We start from the raw sequence: 19,810 nt of genomic DNA on the forward strand, positions 1-19,810 counted from the left end.
GCAGTTCCTTCCTTTCAACTCTTTTGCTAGCTGTCAGTGGCAAATGCGAGCGTTCAATTTATGCCAAAAGGTGCAAGAAGTGTGCAATTTCACAAACTGGTTCTTTGAACGCTGACGAAGTGGTACCAGCTATGTAGTAGAAAACTGACTGCAATAAACGTGCCCCTCCAGTGCAGATGCATTGTCATCAGCAGCAGTCCAGTGCAGGACCATGGCAACATAGATGGCAGATGCAATGGCTGCCATCTATGTTTTAGAACACTAAGACTGAATCAACATGGCCTTTGAGGCACTGAAAAAGTACTGCTGTCTATAGTAAAACGAAGAGTGAAATAACTGCGGATTTCAAACGCTGCCACCACAGCCATCTATGTATAGTAGTAGGAAAATGGTGGGTGGGGCTTAGTTCGTCCAAATCTCTTTGAAAACTGCATTGTTGCCGCTGTTGAGCTGGGCTCGTCCAAAGCAAAATTGACCAGCATCGTGTTGATGAGCTGAGCTCCAACACTTAAGGGGCTAAAGACAACTTTGCAAGTATGTTCAAGACTGTATAGAATTGGTTTTGGACGTAGAGCTGATGGACAGGAGAGCAAGCACCTACAGTGCTGACTTGCAACAAATTTCTGGGAAAATGTTTAGCAGAATATGCCGGATGTTTTAGTAACCAGGAGCAAGTTCTTTATAAAATTGGCAGTTTGGCCCTCCTCAAGACATGCTGGCATTTCAGCACTGACAGAAACTGACAGTATTTAGCATGAACCCCCCCGTATTTCTCTCTAAAGGCTGCCCTGGATGCCCCCCCCCCCCCTCGCTTGCTGCTTGCAATTGCGTCTGAATAGAGACCAACCTAAGCTTTGCATCCACTGATTCCGAGAGTGGAGAGTCTGCACAATTTCTCTTTCAAAGTGAAGCTTTTTTCGCCTACCTTTCTGTTGTTGGTGTGGATCGGTCAGTCGGGTTATTTTCAAGCTCGGCAGAGGTTTGACTAAAGTTGTTGAACAAAAAAAAATAATAAAATGTCATTCTATCTCCAATGCACTTGTTTTAAAGTAGAGTTGCGAATGGAATAGAATCTGAGGGGAGAGGATAGGCAAAGGAATTTTCGCTTTAAACATTGTCTGATGGGATTTGAACTGAGGTTTCCAAGCACAACAGGAGGTCGGCTAGGACATACTATGGCGCCGCCTGCTGCCAGTGCCTGTATGACTTGAAAAGTTGGGTCGTGCGCCAGAGTGTCTGCTTTAGGCCAACGTTGGCTTCAGCACCGTCGCATGCTTCATTTTTTGTCTTATTGCACCGAGTTCTGCTGCAGAACTTCAGTTAGTTGTAGTAATTTTGCACAGCAGTGCTTGTCCACTGTTAACAATTTTAAGGTTTTATATGCTGTATGAGAATATCTCCGGTTTCTCCGTGTGAGTTTGGGCCAGATTTTGCTCTACTTACTATTGCAGAAGTAAAAAGCACAGTATACGTTCTACACAAGCTCATATTTTTTACTTTCCCCCTGACAATATGCACACGCCTGTGTCACATTGTTCACTTCAGTCAAATCGTTATCATCGGCAGTCTGTGTGCCTTGAAATGCAGTTCCATTAGTTGCATAACTTAGTGCTGCAGGTACTTCTTGCTTAGCTTACCAGCAATATTGTTGGTGGATAAATCTCTGCAGTGGGTTATTTTTTCTGTTCTCTCATTTTTCTTTCTTTGATTTTAAATAGACTGACAACTGACCAGAATGCATTGCGAGTTGTTGATGGAAATGAAATGAGCATGATTTATAGGGATCGAATCCAGCATGCTGTTTGCAATTTAAATAGAAATTATAATTTTAAATTGGCTGAAAACCAGTAAGTGGCAAGGCCTGGCAGTGAAATCTTCGTACTTCAGATGTAGTCTGAGATTAATTACGTAAGTCGACTGTTAAGTTCAGCGTAATTATTGCTTAAAATTGCAGTTGACATGTTATCAGACACTATTGCCTTATTCTATTCGGAAATCAAAAGTGCGCGCATGGCAACGGCAATATACTGAACTGCGTATCAGGTGTAAAAGCGGTGTTTCATTTTCGATCCAATTGGCTTCGTCTTGACTGGTTAAATACAAAAGCAGTTGGACAGAAAACCATGAAAAGACGTAGCTATTATCTCAGAAATACTTTAGCACTTCCTGAAAACGTCAATCACATGAACATCGACTTGCTAAACAGAATTATACTTTCTCATAGCTACAACCGCACTTGTCTACCGGCGTTTAATCACTATCGCACTCGCCTATCATTGTTTTCAGTATGCTTCCAGTGAACGACTACGTCCTAGCTGAAGATCGAAAAAATCTGATGAAGAATGTTCCACGGCATTTTCTGCGTTACCACTTCATGATTAGACACTCTGACCGGCAAACTTTCCATTGCATTAAAAAAAATAGGTACCATGAAAATTGGTTGTCATTCCCTTTGGAACTTTATCGCCTGAGCAATCCACGACCCGAGAAGCGTACTGCGCTGCTTTTAGTCGTGTCGCGATCGCCCCAGTGCACGATAACACGAACGACAAACTTTCCTGTAATATTTATTGGCACGAGCATCGAGTGGCACTTTTGCCTCTTGCGCAGCACTTCTGGTTCGCCTCCCGAGACGACCGGGGACGAAATTCAAAATAAATCAAACGAAAATAGAAAAACAAGTAGTACAGTACAAAATTCGCGGTTTTCATTATAAATCTGATGTCATGAGTTTAGTTACGAGTTGAGTTGGCGAAGCGTCTGGAATAATCAGAATTGCAAATCACTGATTACCGCACACCAAAGCACAGAATCGACACCCGCTACGTGAGCACGACTTTAGCGAAATTCCTGGAAACCCAGAAGTAGAAAGCGGAAGTCACTAATGGACGTCGCACAAGGTGGCATGATATTTAACCGCCTAATTAATGGAAAGCAGTTGCCTGGCAGATTGACGTCACGCAGAAGCAGATGTGACGTCACTCCCTCTCGCTTCTCTCCCGGTGCTCACCTGCGCGCTAGCTGGCTCGTAACAGCTGCGCGCGCGTGCTCGTTACATGCTCTGACGTAAGCACCTGAGAGAGGGCGCGTAAGGTCGTAAGGTACGCTCGTGCGCCGCTCGCTAGGAGGCTACACCGCGCCAGGTGGCGTGCGCCGCTTCCTCGCCCTCCCTCGATCCTCTTTCGCATATCGTGCCAGGGGAAAAACGTTCACTTGCTTAACCTAAAAACACCAACACCGAGGTGCGAGTGCCACCAAGAGGCACCTAAGTCAAAGATTAGAGTCGCCTACCATTTTCTGTTTTGAGCATAGCAGGCACTTGAAGAGAACAAAAGAAACAAAAAAAGCACTAAATTATTGCGTGAAGTAGAGAGCAGTATTATTTTACTTCATGCCATATTATCTCCTGCTTGTATTATACAGTGCTCAGCGCCGCCTTGTGCTGATGATGGAAAAAACGTCAAATAATTTTTTTTATCAAGTGCTGGTTCTACAATAAAAGTTTATTCCTCCTCCTCTGCGGTATACGTTATCGCCTACTGTAATCGCTACACGTCCTGAACGCTAAAAGTATTTGACGACAAATTAACCTACTGATATCAATATGCCGCAGAGAAATCTTTAACCCATTCAGGCTGTCGAGAAAAATCTTTGACCCGTTTACATTCGCATAGACAACTCTATTGTCGCTACATTCCAAACGAACGACCCGACCAAAACAACAAATCGACGGCTTTGATTTGCATATACAGTCGGCTTCCGTTAATTCGACCATCACGGGACTGACGAAATAGATTGAATTATCCGGCGGGTCGAATTAAACAAGATGCAAAAAAAAACTCCAGAACATCGCGGATTCTTTTGGCAGTATTTGTCCGATTCTATAACATGCCCCCGAATGAAACGCGCGCCCACCTTCTATGTGTCCATTGTAATAAACTAACGTATAGATGGCATTAAAGCTCCTAAACAAAGTAGAAATGTAACGCGCACCCGACTTTTTAGTTAAACAAATAGTTTCACGATGATAACCGGTTTCCTAAAGTTTTATTGCGAAAGCAATACTGCTCGCACTTTCGGCCCATCGGTGGTCGTGGCGCCTCCTTACACAGCTGCGCGTCACGTAACCGTGTGACGTCACGCCAGACCGAGAGACGGGGCCCCGCTCGCGGCATCGATGGTGGAGGCGAAGCCTTGCGCGCCGCTGCTGCGGCGCTACCGAGAGAGGGCGCTCGCTGGTGTGACGTCATGCTAGGAGGACAAATGGGGCTACAGCTCGGCTCCTCGCAGTGGTCGGCGCGCTGCCTTGCGCTATGTCGGATGATGTATAGCCATAAGTTTAACAAAGGGCAACCATGTCCACACCATCAGCCGAACCAAGGCGCAGCCAAGGGTATTGCTTTCGCAATCTTCCAGGCTTAATCAAGCTAAGCCTTCAGCCAATTTTTTTTTTAAGTTGTCTTCACGTCAATGCATTCTTATAGGGCGGCAAAGCATGCGACCATCGCGAAGGCGGTTTTGGTTTCGTGTCCGATTGCACCGCCCAGGCAATTTACAGACTAGTTTCTTTTTTTTTTTTTTTTCTTTCAGGGAGCGCGCGTTAGGTTAGGGTAAGTACCCTAATCAAGCTTTGTGAGCTACGCTTATTGCTTGATAATCTTCTTTGAGCAGGCCGAAAACGGGCTACTTGGACGAGGGATGTGTGTTGAACGAATTCACTGCCCTCTAAGCTCCGCCGAGACCTACGCTGCACTAATGAGGCCGCAATCCGCGTCACCATAGGGATCATGCGTGTGCGTGCTGACTGTACAAGTTCGAATTATCCGGCGAAGACCAATTTTGAGATCGGAATAACCAAAGTTTGCACCCATAGAAATGCATGGGCGCCGGCCAGGACCTTCGCCCGGGATCGCATTAAGCGAAAAATTGAGTTAAACAGAGTCGAATTGACAGAAGGCTACTGTATACAGAGCATCTAGAAGGTCTCGAGCAACTTTTTATTCTGAGGGGGCAGTCAGTACTGCTCAATAACAATGGGATACGTTTATGAACAATCAAAACAATGTGTACCTTCTAAACCGTGGGACATCTCTTCGCTGCGGCTAAGAGATGTCACGTGATCCAAAAGCTTTGTGCGCATGAGCAGCTGCAGCGCCTTCACTGGTGGCCCTCAGCCCGCAGATGCAGACGTCTATAATCCATTGATTGTCAATTTACCACTCTTCGTGCTTGAGGGGGCTTTCAGGTGAATGAAACGCATATTGGTGTTTAGATACGCGGAAATGCGTATGAGGGCTCTTATAAAATCATCTCACCTCGAAAACGTGTGAAAACTGAGAGGGCGACAGTATGACAATGATAATTGTGATAATTTATATTTTCGCCTACTTTCGTACGGGCTGGCGACAAATATAGAAGCCTAGTCTGCTGGAGCTATTCAGGTTTTACTTGGGGTCTACGATTTTGCCTTGTCTACTTGATATTCTCTCTTTTCACTAAAAGATTCACACTTTACAGTTCCAATGCCTGCAACTATGCTCGAGCTCCATCTCTCCACAGCTTTTTCCCACCAAAACTCTAAACGTTTCTTGGTTATTTCGATCGCTGGCCAGTGAACGCTCTCGTCGGCTTTGGATCCCAGCGCTTCTGGAAGATGGACGTTCCATATGACTTTGGCTGGGGTAAATATCTTATTCTGTTACAATGCGCCGAGTCACTTTTGCTGCAGCAGAAGTATGTGTCATCCTGTTTCAAACATTTGTGTTTCTCTACCTCTCTGATCTCTCTCTCTCTCTATTCATTATAATCTCTCATTCTAATTGTACGGTTAGCCATTCCTGTAACGAACCAGCCGGCAGTAGAGTTATTGTATAGGTTCCCGCAGGGGGCCAGAGCTGCGCGTCTTGTTTTCCACGCACCGCCCACGCAGCCGTTCGCGCAAGTGCTGCCGCGTGGAACTCCAAATTTCAGTGGCGAAGCCAACTGAACAACCACATTGTCCATGTTGTGCTGGCTTCTGCGCTGACGAGAGCGCCGGCACCGTATAAACTGCACAAACCAAGGGTCATAAAGATGTCATACGAAGACAGGCCATTATTCCTAAACGGAAGACGCTGAATAAAGTGCGGCGTGATGTCCGTATCCTTTTCAGTATTCCGTTAAGTGGAGAATATCCCAAAGGAATACCGCATCCCATCGGCCCCGCGATGTACCCGAGAGCGAAGGCAATATTGTAGAACGGTTGTAAAAGAAATACGGTGGTGGCCTGGAGTAGAGGTAAGAACATCGGTCTTCTATGCTCAAGTTCCTAAATTCGAATTCTCGTCCAGGCCACTGCATTTGTAGTCTTGCAGTGACGCCTGAAACCGACAAAAAAGAAAGTGGCCGAGAGCTAGTATATACTAGTCCACGTGCAACCAAATTAAGAAGGCCCACTGAGTTTCACCAAGACACTCCCTCGCCAAAATAGTAATTGGCCTCACTGGTGTAGTGCTCGGCCGCTACCTCCTTCACGACTTTTAAAGAGTTAGCCTCTGGCACTCAATCCCCAGAGGCTGCGGAGTACTTGATGCGGCGGTCAGCTAGACCTGCGACGCAGCAGAGGGTGCTAAGAATCTCTGGGTCCGGACAGGCTGCCACTGCGAACTGAACCTGGCAACGTTTGTGGGAGATATGGGGTTCTGCTCCGTACTCTTGGGGACAAAGGAACGACAACACAGTAGTGCAAACAGTCACAAGGGCATTTATTGCACCTTTCATAGATCAATGCCTGCTAGACGAGTTGCTATCCCCAAAACATGCCGATGGGCGCGCGACAAATCTAGAAGTCCGACTTACCGCGACCGCATTGCGAGCGAATATATTCGCCCCATGCTGGATCCCAACGCCTGGTCGCTCGCGCGTACCGTCACGCGAACGGTGTCCAAGGCGGCCACGCGAGACGGTCTCGCAGAAGCATGGTCGGCGCACGCGCGGGCGGCACGTCCGTCCCGCTCGCTTCCCGAACCCAAAGAGACCAAGCGCCTTCCCTTTCGGCGCCCAAGTAACCCCGCAGCAGCGCGACACTCGCGCCATCTCCCGCACTGCGCCTCAACCACTCCGACCGCCGCGGGCGAAGCCGCCCTGCAGGAGACGAGCTATGCGGGAAAACTAGATCTCAGGGAAGGCGTGAGAGTCACGCATCCTCACATCCCCCCAACCTTAAATCACTACATATTCCGGCGAAACATTTCACACAGTCTAACATCAACACGTGCTTCGCGAACAAGGTGGTACATGCAACAGTGGCCGCGCCGGGGAAATGTCCACACGCTGTCCATAACATGCGAGCCGACTGTCCTTGGGGTACGCCGCTGGCGTCCGCCGGTCACAGCAGCAGCTTTGCGACTCGACGGCACGATCCCAGGCCAGGACTCCGGAGACGACGACGCAGTAGTCGGTACGAGCAAGCGTCGCTCGCGCCGAGGCGCCCTGCTGGCAAGAGCCGCCGTAGCTGTCGGTGACCGCTGGCTCCTTTGTCCGCCGCCGAGGGTTGTGAGCTGGATGCAGGAGGCCGCCGAAGTCGCTGCGCCAAACTGGCCACAGCATCACCATCGCCCGGGGTGACTCGATCGTAGTCCGGGGGAGCAGCGCAGACGATGTGCAGGTGACAGCAAGCCAGGGGTAACTCCAATCACGCTGCGTACACTCAAAACACTCGGCAAACACTAAAGTAGTGCAAGGGAGAGGAATTCTGCATGCGCATCGCCCACGTGGTACGATGTTCAACTCGGCTAGCAAAAGATCGGGCAGCTACTCAGATGCTAAGTTCACGTGAACGAAGCTCGCTTTCTTGAGTCGAACGAGTAATTTCAATTCGTGCGAGGCTAAATAGAATGAGGGAAGCAAATTGCAACGCCTCAACGCCATGGTCCACCAGGTTGTGTCCCTCCACGTGCGACAGGCAGCTTCGTAAAGCCTTAGGCCTAAAGCGTCGCTACCTTGACAACAACCGGCATCCAAAAACAGCACCCAAAATGAGCGCAAAACAGGCAGCCGCGAGGAGACGTCAGCTCTGTGAGGTGGTCCTACTCCGCTCGGGGCACACAGCATCCGAGTTGACGGCGCCCACCGTCCCAGACGGTGTCGGAGCGCCCGGTGCCAGGCCGCAATACCAGTCAGCCCGTCGTGGCACCCGTGGCCCGCGGCCACCCGGCTCCCAGAGCCGCGACTTCATCCGAGTCAAAGAGATAGAAGAAGCTATTTACATAAGAAATTCGGACCACCCACGAGGCTTCCGTACTCACTCGCTTCAGGCTTGCCACTGCTTCGCGGGCGCTCAGCCTCGCTCTCCCAGGATGCAGACCACGTGGCTCTCGTACTGACGAATGTCATTAAAAAAAACACTTGCAAAAAGGCTTAGCATGTTGATAAGTTCAAACACACTACAGCCACCGTCGCCTCGCTCAAGAAAGCACGCCGCCGACGCTAGCGATCAAAATCCACGCTAGGCCTACGCTTCCGTTCAAACAAAGGTCTCGAACGAAGCAACACTGTTAAATCTATCGTCCGATGCCCCAAGAGGTCCACGTTGGGCAGCCAGATGTGGGAGATATGGGGTTCTGCTCCGTACTCTTGGGGACAAAGGAACGACAACACAGTAGTGCAAACAGTCACAAGGGCATTTATTGCACCTTTCATAGATCAATGCCTGCTAGACGAGTTGCTATCCCCAAAACATGCCGATGGGCGCGCGACAAATCTAGAAGTCCGACTTACCGCGACCGCATTGCGAGCGAATATATTCGCCCCATGCTGGATCCCAACGCCTGGTCACTCGCGCGTACTGTCACGCGAACGGTGTCCAAGGCGGCCACGCGAGACGGTCTCGCAGAAGAATGGTCGGCGCACGCGCGGGCGGCACGTCCGTCCCGCTCGCTTCCCGAACCCAAAGAGACCAAGCGCCTTCCCTTTCGGCGCCCAAGTAACCCCGCAGCAGCGCGACACTCGCGCCATCTCCCGCACTGCGCCTCAACCACTCCGACCACCGCGGGCGAAGCCGCCCTGCAGGAGACGCGCTATGCGGAAAAACTAGATCTCAGGGAAGGCGTGAGAGTCACGCATCCCCACACGTTCAACACGCGCACCCCCTCAAGTGAGGCTAGCTTAGCAGGGCTTTAGATAGATAGATAGTACTTTTATTCATATCAATTCTCGTACACCAAAATCAGGCCTACCAAAGCCTCACCAAGGGCTTGAGTGGCAGCGCCTGGCAGACAGCAAACATTAGCAAAACAAAGGAAAAATAGAGATGTTGCAACGAACTCGACAAACAAACAAAAAAGAAAAATTTTAACAACTCAGAGAGACAGATATAGAGATATAACTCTTACAACATCAAAAGGGATGACAGTAATGCGAAATTAAGACAGTAACACTCGATTATCATTATGGGGCAGGAAGCAACGCGGAGACATACCGCAAAATTTTTTTCAGGGTGTATTTCGTTCTCATGCGGCATACACTAGGTGGCATACTATTGAAACAGGCAGGTACGTCGTATTGACGTGTGCGCTTTCCGTACCGGGTTGAGGAGCGAGGAATGCAGCAACGGTATTTTGGTCTTAAATCACGTGCAGGAACATATGGAATGGTGAACTGACTGTACCAGAAATGTTTAAGCACAATAGTTTCTGTTAATAAAGCGTTAAAGTTTGGAAGCTTATATCTTCTAAAAATATCAGTGTTACTACGAATGGGCAGGTCGTAGGCAATATTCTTTAAAAGTAAACGCAGAAGCGAATTCACCCTGCGCTGCCAGCGAACCGTGCAGTGACCATAAACAGTGATTCCGTATCTAAGCACACTATAGGCTAGAGCTTGTGTAACACATTTACGGACAGAAAAAGGCATAAAATATCGAATATTATACAGGACACAAGATACAGCACGAAGTCTTTGACAAACAAAAGAAAGGTGCGAGTTCCAAGACAGATCACTGTCGAAGATCAGGCCAAGATATTTGACCGAATGCGCATATTTTACTGGTACACAGTTACAATGCGAACAGGAGGAAGTGTGCAAATAAACAGGATGACTCAACTCAAATTTTTTTAAAGGGTTATGAAAACAGAAGTTGCGTTTTAAAAGTATTAAAATTGATAAGGTTAGACTTAAACCAGTCCATAGCTTTAATAGCTGCCATCTGTAATGCTGTAACAGCATCAGTCTATTTCTTTGCGCGCGCAACAATGACAGTGTCGTCAGCATACTGGAACAATGAAACAGGCACATTGTTAGCAAGATCATTAACGTATAGATTGAATAACAAAGGACTCAATATAGAACCTTGCGGGACTCCGGAAGTAATTGCCGTGAAATCACTATGGAATCTTGAAATCGACACATATTGGCGCCTATCTTGTAAAGAGTTAGTAAGTAAATGTAAAAACGAACCTCGAAATCCCAATGTAGAAAGTTTATCAAGCAGAAGAACGTGGCAGATGCTATCGAAGGCCTTGCTTACGTCAAGAAAAAGAGAGCATACGACGTCATTCTTATCAAAAGCTGAATTTAGTGTGTCAGAGAATTCTTCAAGAAGATCTGTTGTTCCTTTTCCTGGTATGAAGCCATACTGACAAGGTGATAGAACATTGTGCGTATTCAAAAAATTCGTCATGGTAAGTAATAGATGCTTTTCAAAAATTTGGCCAATGCATGGCAGGAATAGAGATAGGTCGGTAATTACTCATCATGTTTCTGGAGCCACCCTTATACAAAGGTATAATTTTAGCAGTTTTCATTGAAGTCGGTATTATACCCCTGGAAATGATACTATTAAGGACAACTAGCAGGACACCTTTAATCGCTTCAAAATTTCTGCACAATTCAGAAACCGTGAGGCCGTCTTGACCAGGAGATTTGCTACGTTTAAGACTGAAAAGTATACACCTTAAATCACTTTCGGTAATGTCAGGAAGGAAAGCAGATTCCATCACACTGGGAGGCATAGGACAGTCGTTAGGCGGGGTACGAGATGCACCAGAGACCAGAGAAAATAGTTTGTTAAAGTCATTCGCAATGCTCTGCCCATCTTCATGGAAATGAGATATGAAATATGTATCATTATAAATAGCAGCGCTCACTCCTTTCAAGTTATTCACCAATGACCATGTTTTCTTGCTGTTAAAACGTGCGTCGTTAAACTGAGACCTAAAGTGATTGCCCTTGGCCACACGGATCATGGCATTAACTCGGTTTCGTTCATGTTTAAACTGCTGTCGTAGTTCAGAACAGTTTGGAGCACGTCTCGATCGAGCCCAGAGCAGATCTTTCTCTTTGATGGCTTCCAGTATCACGGGTGACATCCACTTATTGTCTAAATTTCGTTGCTTAACGATCACCATGCGTGAAGATTCGGCTTTGTGTGAACGAAAAACCTCGACAAAACTGTCATAAGTCTGCGGGGGACACATTGTAAATAAAAGAATCCCAATCATACTTTGCTATTCTTTCATCGAAACGCTTATAATCAAGTACTGGTACGTTTTGCTGGCTGCGCAAAGGTGCAGGGTGGCTGGAACCATCCGTTAACGAGCAGCAGACGAAATAGTGGTCTGCAAGCTTGACTTCAACCACAGCAGACCGCACCAACAGGTTTTGAGAACGCACGTTTATGTGGTCGATGCAAGACGAGACTAGCTGCCCATATAAGTATTCCTCACTTGTAGGGCTGTGGATTTTAGTCTCTAGTCCCCACTTTGATAAAGTGTCAAGATAATCTGCGACCGTTGGCACAGTTGGGCGTAGAATATCGATATTCATATCCCCGATAATGCACACGTGTTCTTCACTGGAAAATGATGATATTGCAGAATCAAGCTCAGCTAAGAAGATTCGACCGTTACAACATGGAGGGCGGTAAATTGCGAGTAGAATCAACGACAACCAAGGTGTACTTAGGCGGAGCGCAACTACTTCTGCTTGAGTAAAAAGAATACTAATTTCGGAAACGGGCCAAGCATCTTTAACAAAAACTGCGATTCCTCCTCCTGTTCGTTGTAGACGAGTATAAGAATGTAATTGGTAACCTGGCAGCGAGAAATGTGATAACACATCTGACGAAACGTTCACTTCCGTGAGAGCAACAACGTCAAAATTAGAATGAAAAGGGTGAGTCAGCGCACAAAAATGGTCCCAATGCTTCCGTATACTGCGAATATTAACGTGAGTAAACTGAAATGAATTGCCTGTGTGATGCTGAAAGAACTTCTGGACTTCAGAAAAATCGGAACACTTCACGAAACCAATGTCAGACATGGTTATGTTAGTTTTTCAAGATCAGAAAGCTTGTTGACACGAATGAGAGGTGCGCCTTCGGACTTTTTTGCAAGGACCTTCCCATTTTTGGTCCAGACGAACTCAAAACCCTTTTCTTTGCCACGAGACCTTGCTAGACGGAACAACTCGCGATCAGCCCGAGACAGGTTATCGTTGAAAAACAGTCGAGGAGACTGATCGTCGTGCACCAAATCAGGAAGGCCCTTCCGGGCCCCTAGCCATTTTTGCTTAACAGAAATTGAGCGAGTTTGCACTAGAATTGGTGGAATATAGTCGCCTCTGGATGGCAGCCGATGAACTGCCGAGATATCTGCTTGTTGAAAATCGGCTATGTTTAGCTTACCTGCCAAAGTACTTAAGAAAGAGTGTAAGTTTTCATCAGATTTGACAGGAAGGCCGTGAATCTCGAAGTTACATCTTCTGCTATATTGTCCGAGGTCATTTATTTCCCCACACATCCTGTCAATCACCTGTGTCTGGGAAACTACTGTTGAAGAGAGCGATTGAACTTGTGATCGAAGGTCTGCAAGCTCATTCTGATTAGTGGCCACTGTAGCAAGCACCGAGTCATACTTCGACGAAAGGAAATCAATAGCGGACCGTATGTCATCGACTGCCGAAGCAACCTTTTCACTAGCTTCCCTGACCAACAATAGTTCCTCAATTTTCACCATCAGTGTTGAAACAGTTGTAGTCAAAGAATCTAGTTTCATATTCAGAGCAGACAGTTGCTGTGAGAATGAACCATCACCTAGGTTGGATGCCTCGTCTGGTTGCTTAAGCGAATCAACCTTGCATGAAGGACACTTCCACGTTTCACGTGTCACCGTACTCATCTTTTTGTAGGCGTTATCAGAAACTGACGAGCAGTTTTTCCCTAGGTGGAATTCACCCTCACAGGCAGAACAACTCATAAATCTTCCATCTTTCGGTATGGCTTTTGAGCAAGAAGTACACAAAGAAGACATGGTGCAGTCAGCGGCAAAACCCGAAAAGTGATGAATTACAACAAGTGTAATCAACACTCACCTGCCAAAAACGAAGCAAACGTTTAGTCTAGGACAAAGGTTTGCCGCTGACTGCAACGATCCACGAAGTTGACGGCCTTTAAATAATCGATGATCGACGCCAGAGGGACATTATTGGCAGGTCCAGAGCCAATGAAGTCAAGGATGGCTTGCTACGTCGAAACTGCAGCTTCCCCGAGATCCGCATGCGTAGACCAGTCACCAGGAACAGTTTCGAAGATGATAGCCGTTGAAGATACGAGCGGTTTTCCAGCTGATACTGTCCCACAGCTTGCAGAGCCTGCCAAAAACGAAGCAAACGTTTAGTCTAGGACAAAGGTTTGCCGCTGACTGCAACGATCCACGAAGTTGACGGTCTTAAATAATCGATGATCGACGCCAGGGGGACATTATTGGCAGGTCCAGAGCCAATGAAGTCAAGGATGGCTTGCTACGTCGAAACTGCAGCTTCCCCGAGATCCGCATGCGTAGACCAGTCACCAGGAACAGTTTCGAAGATGATAGCCGTTGAAGATACGAGCGGTTTTCCAGCTGATACTGTCCCACAGCTTGCAGAGCCTGCCAAAAACGAAGCAAACGTTTAGTCTAGGACAAAGGTTTGCCGCTGACTGCCAAGAGTTATCAGGCATTGTCTGGGGTATCATTGACCTTAGTGAGGTTATGAGAGGCTGGCGAAACTTATACAGTACTGATTAATGGCCACGTCCTCGGATACGCAGGTCTTCCTGATAAGAGAGAAAAAGGAGCAGGATCTCTCTTGCTTCGGTGCGAAAGAACACGCAGACATTCCGTTTGTGTTTTATTATTTCCGTAAACTTCAATTCGTTAATTCCAGCAACAGATCACACAGATAACTGACGTTGTCCTGAATGATTCTCGAAGTCACGTGTCACCACGGGCGACGTCACACTGAGGACACGACTACGTAGGCGCAGGGCACAACTACGTCACCGTCCGGCTTTGAGCGCGGTGGCCGCGAGGAGAAGGAAAAAACAGCGTTCGGTTTCAAATTTCAGGTCTTTCCGCGGCGCGTAGCGATGTAATAATTTGCAGACACGATCGTTATCGCGCAATGTATGCTTTGCGTTTGTCAGCTCATAATGGCCAGACCTGGTGATGGGCCCTGTGACGTTGCCCCCAACATTTTTCGTTCCGTGGCTCTTTGCGCGGTCGTTAACTAATTCCTGAGCTTCTTTAACCTGCAAATTTCTGCCCCATATGTCAGCACTGGTACAATGCAATGATTTAACACTTTTCAACGGCAGTGGCAAGCTCCCAGTCAGGATTTGGCAATGCCTGCCGTAGGCACTGCAACCCACTTTTATTCTGTAAACTTCCTTCTCATGATCAGGGTCCCCTGAGAGTATTGGGTAGCAGGAGTATGACGGAAAAAAAAATAATAATGAAAAAGGTTGAATTATCAAGAAGGTGGGGCGGAGAAAAGGGGGAGAAGGAACAGCCCATGCAGTGTTAAATAATTCAATGTGGACTCGCAGACAGCAGTAGCGGATTATAATATCGTGCACTTATGGAAGACCATAAAGGAAAAGTCGTAAGGATGTCCACAGATTATGGAATGGTAGGATCTCAAGTCATCACATTACAATGATGACTGAAGCGACGCTGAAGGACCTGCGAGTTTCTTTTTCACCGTTGAATCGTAGTGGTCGGACCTGCTTACCGTGCTCCCTTTTCTTGATGCTGATTCCTTCAAATTCTCTTCTTTCTGTACTTTCACGCAAGTGGCAAGAAGACGGAGACTCAACTGCGTAGTTGTAGCGGCGTTTTTATTGTAAAACCGTGTTTCATCACAGTAACGCTGTGACTGAAGCATTCACAGATCTAGTTGTACAAACCGTTATTTCTTTTTATTTATGTACACTAACAAGTGGCGCGATTATAAAGCAAGATCGTCGACTGTGCGATCTGCTGCCAAGAAACCAAAACAGATCTTGGCTGTGCTATACACGCACCTATGTAAGTATAAGCTCTAGGAAACAACAACAAAAACAGCAATATAAATTCATATGTTATAACTAGAATCAGGTTAATTAGCGTGATAGTCTGCGATATTTCTTCTACCCGGTAACGAAGTAACTGTCGTCAATGGCACTTCAGACTTTTCATTATCGGCTTCACGAGTAACGTACTGCTAGTGAAAACCAATAGCTTAGCCAGTGGAAATACAAATGCTTGGCACAACCCTTTTCTTTTGTCCTTGAGCACATGGGTATGGAACAATGAGGGAGTGGTGTGTTGTCTACGTTCCGCACTCAGCAACGCATTAGTAAGAAATGGCGATACCAATTGTTTCCATCAAATGAAGTAACTTTTTTCTACAATTAGTATTTTTTTAACTGCTCAGTTTCGTACTACAAATCATAGTGCAAATCTTGAACACGCTTTCAAATTCTGGTTAAACGAGGTATGGTTACAAACAGTCTATTAAACAGTCTATTCAACGTTGAACTGTCACAAGGGAGAAAGAACTAATGCACCGGTTCAGTCTTTAGCTGGAAACAATGGGAGGCTCAGCGCTGACCTAGCCAAACTGCAACTGCCGGCTTTCGAAACACCTTCACTCTCCTCTACATTTCGGTAAATTTGAGGCAGTTCATTAGGCGTCAATTACATTCAATCTCCTTTAGCGAAATGCTGGATTACTTTTCCCGTAAGAATGATTGAAAGCCACGTCATTGCGGAAGCGTCGCGGATACCACTCTAGTGAAATGGCGATGCCTGTAATGCATCACTTTAGGCTTAGTTCCATAACCTACTCTATACCTAAACACAGAAAAAACAGAAAACAAGAAACGAAACTATCAAGTCCTGGGTTCGGAGTCGTCTTCACTAGACTGCATGCATACTTGCCTACAAACCATAACTTGTTAAGAGATGTTCACAAAACCCGTCGTTTTCTCGGTGACCAGTTACAGCAAGACTGCTATATTTTCTAACAAGCTAACCTTTCCGAACAAAGCTCGCACCAACTTTGTTCCGTTCTATTCCAACGTTTTCCAGGCGAGCTTGCGTGAGGAGGCCCTAAGGATTTTAGATGCAACAAGTGGGGTAATTTCAAGGCGAACTTGCGTGAAGGCCCTTCTCAACGCCAAGCCCACGTACAACGGGACTCAAAAACGCTTCGACTCCGTCATCAGGTGAACACCCGGGGTGTCGAGGACGTCGTGGAGAAATCAAGGCTTCATCGGCTGTCCCAGTTCCTGACTTCGATCACACTCGGGCCGGGCTTGGAGCCGCTCGAGTCCGCCGTGGCAGACCTGTGGTGGTAGGATCGGCTATAAGAGCTCGCAGACTGCTGCCGCTTGACCTCCACCGGACTCTGGAGGGGCGTGAACGAAGGAGGGTTCACCACGGGCGATGGGCTGCGGTAGCGGCGGTTGAGCGACGCGTAGGGTGACGGAGGAGGCAGAAGGTGGCTCGTAGACGTCGGCCTTGGCGACTCGGGAGGTGACGGTGACGTGGAGCGGCCGTTGGTGATCTTTATGAGCCTTGGCGGCGGGCTCGCTGGCGGAGTCGCCGGGAAGTATCTCTGCCGGTCGATGAAGCTGGGCTTCTTGACCGAAGACGTCGGTGCTGTGGCGTACGACCGGGTCGTGGTCGTGAGGTCCTCGACTGAGTAGTAGCGCTCGCGCGGGTCCGACCTGAACCGCCGGGGCGGCTGCACGTAGCGGTCCTTCTCGATGGTGAAGTAGCCGTCCTTGTGGCGGCTATTGTGGTAGCTGGTGTCCGTCTTGTCGCCGAAGTAGAAGGTCTTAGAAGGCCTTGACGCCGTCGAGATGTTGGATTCGGGGCTGCGGTTCCGGTCGCCGCTTCGCCGGTGGTGTTCGGTCTCCTCGCTGCGGTGGCGGTGGTGAGACGAGGAAGAGTGGTGGTGGTGGTGTCGGTGGTGGTGGTGATGATGGCGGGGCAGGCTCTGAGTTTCCCGCACACTGTGCACGATGTAGCGCGAGCTGGGAGGAGTGTACGGCTCGTCGTCCAGGTCGGCCTGTACACCGCGGCTGGTCTTGGACGTCTGGTCCACGCGCGTTGCGCGGCGAGTGCTTTGGCCTCGCGGAAGACTGTAGGTGTAGGTGGGCGGTTGAGCAACTGGCTTCTCGGGCGTCCTCGTCGATTGGGACCTCTGGATGGGTCGCGATTCGGGCGACCTCGCCCTTTCCGGAGGCGGCTCTTTCTTAACCTCTCTGTCATATTCCCTCGTGACTCGCCGGCTTTCGTTGAGCCTTCTGTCTTCCTTGGTGAAAACGCTGTTTCCGACAATGGTAGATTTCTCCACGGGCCTGTAACTGCTCTCGAGATCCCTGTACGAGCGGTCCACCTTGGTGTACCGCGTCGGTGACTCATCCAGGTGTCGCGTGACGTCGTGGTATATGGACGGACTGGACTTCCAGTTCGAGCGCGGGCTGGCGCGAGACTGCCTCGAGTCGTCCACCTTCTCTTCCCGGCGGTAGGATGTCGTCTTCTGCTGTGACTTGGTGCTTCTGAGTGTCGAATCAAGAGGAGTCGGTGACGGTGTGGGAGACTTGAAGTACGGTGTCGTGTAGATGAGGTTCGGCGACTCCCTGGGTGGCTTGGCGGGTGGCGTTGGCGTCCTCTTGGTGTCGGTCATCTTCACGTTGATTACGTTACCACCGTGCTTGCTCTTCACGACGTCGTCGTCCGAAGTTTCCGAGCCGAAGTGATTGTCCAGCCAGCGATTCGTCTCGCTGTTTCGTATTTCCTCTTCTTCCTCGAGGCTCAAAGCCCGCCGCGTGACCGGGTCATGTCGTTCGGGAGACGTCGCCTGGAGGTACAGGAGGTCCTTCTGCTTGCGCATTCTGTCTGGAACCTTGATGTCGGCTCCATCGTGCAAGTATTCGAAGTTTCGTTTTGTCTCTCTCTCGACGGCTGGAAGGTCTTTTCCTTCTGCTTCGTCTTCTGGGACCTGTCAAAAGTAAAATTCATGGGTCAGAGAAATAGACGATAGCCGTAAGACGTAGACGTCGACAAATACAAAGAGGAATTGCAATTGCAGAAGCACACTGATAGCTTCGAATGTGCTTGAGCGCAACATATTGACGCTGTTAAGAACGGCCCGTTCAAATGCAAGTTTTGCCAGCCAATTGCGACAGCGGCGTCAACTTTCCTGGAACGCCACCGCAAACCTCTAGCCACGGCGTCACTAAGTCGACTGTGTGTGGAGGACAATACGTGCGTCCTCGACTCTCCGTCGCAGGAGCCGAGATGAGTTCGACGAAGCAGGCTTAGTGCCGGAACACGACAGCGCCTACCCGGTCTGCCGCGAGCGGGGGAGTCCCCGAGGGAACGTAGTTCGAGGCCCCTTCCCGCGCGCCGTTCAAGACGCAAGACAATGGGCAACCGGCCGCGCTGCGGGGGTCAGCACGGGGAATAAAAGGCACCTTTCCTGACACAAGCCCCAAGTTCTACGAAGGCCGTCTGACGTCGGTTGAGGACCGTGAACCTGTGCGGAAGTGTGTTTGTGTAATCCCTCGCGCAGTGAGGCGACTCGTTTACGATGACTGGTCGAACGTTTCCCTCACCTTGGGATCGAGGGAGGACCGAGCGTTTAGAAACCGCTGTTGTGCGGCTACTCAGTGTACTTTCTCTCGCAGTCATGCTAGACTGATGAACTGCAACGTCCTGATCTAGATACTGTAAATAAACCCATATTCCTTGTTCTCGATGAGAAGCAGTCCTTCCCTTCAACAACGTCCTCAGCGTAGATAAGTTGGACGACGGCATGGGCCAGCTACCATCTAATTCATGCCCGACTCCAATCTTGACAACTGATTACGAGCGATGGGATTGAGCCCCCAACCCTTACAACGCGTGTATTCTATGCAGACGACAACAACGCTGAGGGCATTAAAGGACTCCGTCTAATGGGTGATGAGATTAGGCGAGGACGTAGAAGACGTGTCTCTGTTCTGTTTGTTTTTGAAAAGGCTGTCCTGCTGTTCTTGAAGAACCTATCCCTGTATACTGTCCCCGTTGTACCGCAACAATATGCGTATTCTTTGGGGCTGTGTTGCGTGGCGTATGAACTGGAAAAACGCGAAAGGAAGACATACTCGCTCCTCTGTTCTGTGGCTATTCATGCACGTTAGTTTGTTGTTTTCAGTGTCTTAGTAATCAAATGCACAAGACAATTGCGGGGCATACGCGGACTTGCAAATATCTTTCGCACTAATAAATAGGCTCTTTTGGCAAATTCCCCCTTCGTGCTATACATTTCCTACATTTTACAGCACAAAAACACGTGCATTCGTTTCTAAAAGTTCCGCCTCCATTCGAACGCCCCCAATATTTAACTTAACTATCAGATCACGTGGAATGAACGAACATGACCGACCGCATACATCATAAGGGTGAAACAAGGCGCCAGTCAGACAGCTGTCAGACATCGTAAAACACAAGGAATAATAGCGGTCACTTCTGACGCCCTG

The 19,810-nt window shown here is 48.4% G+C and overlaps 1 protein-coding gene across 1 annotated transcript in view; it reads right to left on the reverse strand.

Annotated features, from left to right (window-relative positions):
- Positions 1 to 15,112: 15,112 nt before the first annotated feature.
- The window catches only part of LOC126542416 (uncharacterized), a 98,566-nt gene continuing 93,868 nt past the window's right edge, over positions 15,113 to 19,810 (reverse strand). The window contains exon 8 of the mRNA XM_050189483.2: positions 15,113 to 18,288. Within this exon, the coding sequence (XP_050045440.1) occupies positions 16,549 to 18,288 (1,740 nt within the window). The 3' untranslated portion in view covers positions 15,113 to 16,548. The remainder of the gene's footprint in view (positions 18,289 to 19,810) is intronic.

The sequence above is a fragment of the Dermacentor andersoni genome, chromosome 3, assembly GCF_023375885.2.
Source record: "Dermacentor andersoni chromosome 3, qqDerAnde1_hic_scaffold, whole genome shotgun sequence".
Classification (NCBI taxonomy): Eukaryota; Metazoa; Arthropoda; class Arachnida; order Ixodida; family Ixodidae; genus Dermacentor; species Dermacentor andersoni.